We start from the raw sequence: 3,316 nt of genomic DNA, 5'->3' as shown, positions 1-3,316 counted from the left end.
TGGGTGAAATGAGTTTGAGGAAACCGTGTTCGAGGTAAAATTTAGTTTGAGGAAGAAATGGAATGACAACAAAGAATAATAAGGAAAAAATTCAGGACATTGGAATGAGTTCCTAGGAAACATTGCTGGAGTGTATGTACATGTGAATTCCACATACAGACACATGGACACACAAAGAGAGAGAGAGAGAGAGAGAGAGAGAGAGATAGAGAGAGAGAGATAGAGAGAGAGATAGAGAGAGAAAGGGAGAGAGAGAGAGAGAAAGGGAGAGAGAGAGAGAGAGAGAGAGAAAGGGAGAGAGAGAGAGATAGAGAGAGAGAGAGGGAGAGAGAGAGAGAGAGAAAGGGAGAGAGAGAGAGAAAGGGAGAGAGAGAGAAAGATAGAGAGAGAAAGGGAGAGAGAGAGAGAGAGGGGTAGAGAGAGAGAGAGGTAGAGAGAGAGAGAGAGAGGTAGAGAGAGAGAGAGAGATAAAATTCAATCACATGCACACTTACCAAAGAAAAAACTGAGAAGATTACATAAATATTAAAAATAATAAACCAGAATATATTTTGTCGTTTGTAGGATTTCATGATATCTAAAAGAAACATACTCATAATGAACACATAGAAATGTTGCTGACACTTTAATATGAGTCTAAAGAGAAAAGTATCTTTGAGGATTTGGCCAGATGTCTACAAAGCACAACTGAAAATGTTGTTATGCCCTGGCACTGGTTGCTAGGACAAAAACCTGAACGAGTCTGGAGTTGACAGAGCCGTCCTCGGGTTGCCAGTTTTTTCTGAACTCCTCAACCACCCAATCAGGGGGTTCGAACCATCGCTATATATAAAGCGATGCGCGAGGATCATAGAGAGTTTTCCTTGAGTTATCTCGACTGGACATGACACCGCCTATCAACAGTTGTGTTTTATTTTATTTTATATTTATATGGGCTGTGGTGTTCTTAATTCATGGATGGAAGGAGAGAGACAAGGAGGATGAATGGATAAGTAGAGCTGTGTCATTCCTATTTGTGTTGTAGATGTAAAGCTAAGTTCTGTGATCAATGTATCGTAATTGTTAATCCAGATTTCCTTTCCTTCATTATTATAATCTCTTTATCAGGGTCATTAAGTGAAGTACAGCCTTCTTCTACCTTCTCTATTTTCTCTTCCAGGCTAGGCTCAGTGCATCGGCCTGATCTGCAGGGGAACTCATCAACGAGTTCCCTCTGTCTTCTATCTTCCTCTGAGTCTTTTCGTTATGTTGATGTTTGGGGCTATCTGGCTCTACCGACTATCCAGGAGGAACCCGATTTGTCACAATGTACAGATTGTTATTCCATGACTAGAATGAACTAGGGCAAAAAACTGTCTGGCCACTTTTCACAGCTTAGTCGGCATTTGGTCTAAGGTGATTTCCAGAATGGTACTAAAAAAATATGAGCAACAAAAGGACAGACAATATATGTACATGTGAATTCCACACACAGTCACACATACATACACATGGACATACACAGAGAGAGAGAGAGAGAGTGAGAGAGGGAGAGAGAGAGAATTCCATCACGTACACACTTACCAAAGATATAATTGAAATGATTACATAAATATTTTAAACAATAAATCAGAATATATAAAGTTTTCATGATAATTTCACAAAGTTTAAGGAGTTGATGTAAAAAAAATAAATCCTAGAGAACAATTGTCAAGAATAAAAACATTTCAACTGATTTTCCACCAACAGCTAGAGTACGGGGATATTCATTTCTATCTATAAATACCTCTTGAGACATGTCGTCCATTTCCTTACGGTGTTCCTCTTTCAGTTTAGTAATCTGTAGATATAAAAAATCATTTAATCCAGGAGGAAAAAGATTCGGTATTTTTATCCGGTTCCATGGACCAAATATCTGAATGATTTTGTTGTCATGATAGGTTTAAATGACAGTGGCCATGATTATCTCAAAGATTGTCTTTAACAAAATGGTCTTTCTGGAATATCATAATCCAGTATCTTGATCTTTTTACCAGTATGTTTTTATTGTAAGGGGTGAATTAGGGCTTATTCAACATACGGTACTGTTGTCGGCAAGCCACCTCTCCCTAGCTCAATTTGCGGTGCTGTGCTGCGGCTGACACGGAGGTTATTTTAATCTTCCTTTTGAATAAACCCTAAGACAAATCTCCGCATGGAGAGGATTGAATAAAGGGAACTTTATTATCATTTACTGTATTGATATGTTACAAAAGTGTGTGTGTGTGGGGGGGGGGGGGGGGGGGGGGGGGGGGGGGAGGTTTCTGTATCAAATCTATTTCCCACAGTAGCCAACCATGAACACGTCATGGCGCGTGGAATTGAATTTGAAACTAATGGAGAAGTGAAAAAAATAAGCAGAGGTGTCTTTTATGAAAAGTGGCGATGGAGTGTGTGAGTGGCTGTATGTGAATGCATGTGTATTATATTGTATACACACACATGCAGTGTAGACAGATACACACGATACACACATTAGTAACTGTGAATATCACAGGAAATCATCAGTGGTCGAAATCACCAGGCACAAAAAAAAAAAACAACCCTTTAATTAATTCATTTTTAAACGTTGGCTGGGTGAAATGAGTTTGAGGAAACCGTGTTCGAGGTAAAATTTAGTTTGAGGAAGAATGGAATGACAACAAAGAATAATAAGGAAAAAATTCAGGACATTGGAATGAGTTCCTAGGAAACATTGCTGGAGTGTATGTACATGTGAATTCCACATACAGACACATGGACACACAAAGAGAGAGAGAGAGAAAGAGAGAGAGAGAGGAGAAGAGAGAGGAGAGAGAGAGAGAGAAAGGGAGAGAGAGAGAGAGAGAAGGGAGAGAGAGAGAGAGAGAGAGGAAAGGGAGAGATGAGAGAGAGAGAAGGGAGAGAGAGAGAGAGAGAAGGAGAGAGAGAGAAAGGAGGAGAGAGAGAGAGAGAGAAAGGGAGAGAGAGAGAGAGAGAGAAAGGGAGAGAGAGAGAGAAGAAAGGGAGAGAGAGAGAAAGGGAGAGAGAGAAGAGAGGAGAGAGAAGAGAGAGAGAGGGAGAAGGAGAGAAAAGGAGAAGAGAGAAGAGGGAAAGAGAAGAGAGAGAGAAAGGGAGAGAGAGAGAGAGAAAAGAAGAGAGAAAGGGAGAGAGAGAGAAGGAGAGAGAGAGAGAAGAGAGAGAGGAGAAGAGAGAGAGAGGGAGGAGAAGAGAGAGAGGTAGAGAGAGAGAGAGAGAGAGAGAGTAGAGAGAGAGAGAATAAAATTCCATCACATGCACACTTACCAAAGATATAATTGAGGTGATTACATAAATATTA

At 40.2% G+C, this 3,316-nt stretch overlaps 1 protein-coding gene across 1 annotated transcript in view; it reads left to right on the top strand.

Moving 5' to 3' along the window:
- The window catches only part of LOC144980682 (uncharacterized), a 25,335-nt gene extending 23,372 nt beyond the window's left edge, over window positions 1–1,963 (top strand). Inside the window, exon 6 of the mRNA XM_078928361.1 lies at window positions 1,849–1,963. Within this exon, the coding sequence (XP_078784487.1) occupies window positions 1,849–1,963 (115 nt within the window). The remainder of the gene's footprint in view (window positions 1–1,848) is intronic.
- Window positions 1,964–3,316: the final 1,353 nt, after the last annotated feature.

This window comes from Berghia stephanieae, chromosome 10 (assembly GCF_034508935.2).
Source record: "Berghia stephanieae isolate SIO BIC M18660-M18661 chromosome 10, UCSD_Bste_1.3, whole genome shotgun sequence".
Taxonomy (NCBI): Eukaryota; Metazoa; Mollusca; class Gastropoda; order Nudibranchia; family Aeolidiidae; genus Berghia; species Berghia stephanieae.
The sequence above is the reverse complement of the archived record's forward strand: the minus strand, read 5'-3'. Positions and strand labels throughout refer to the sequence as shown.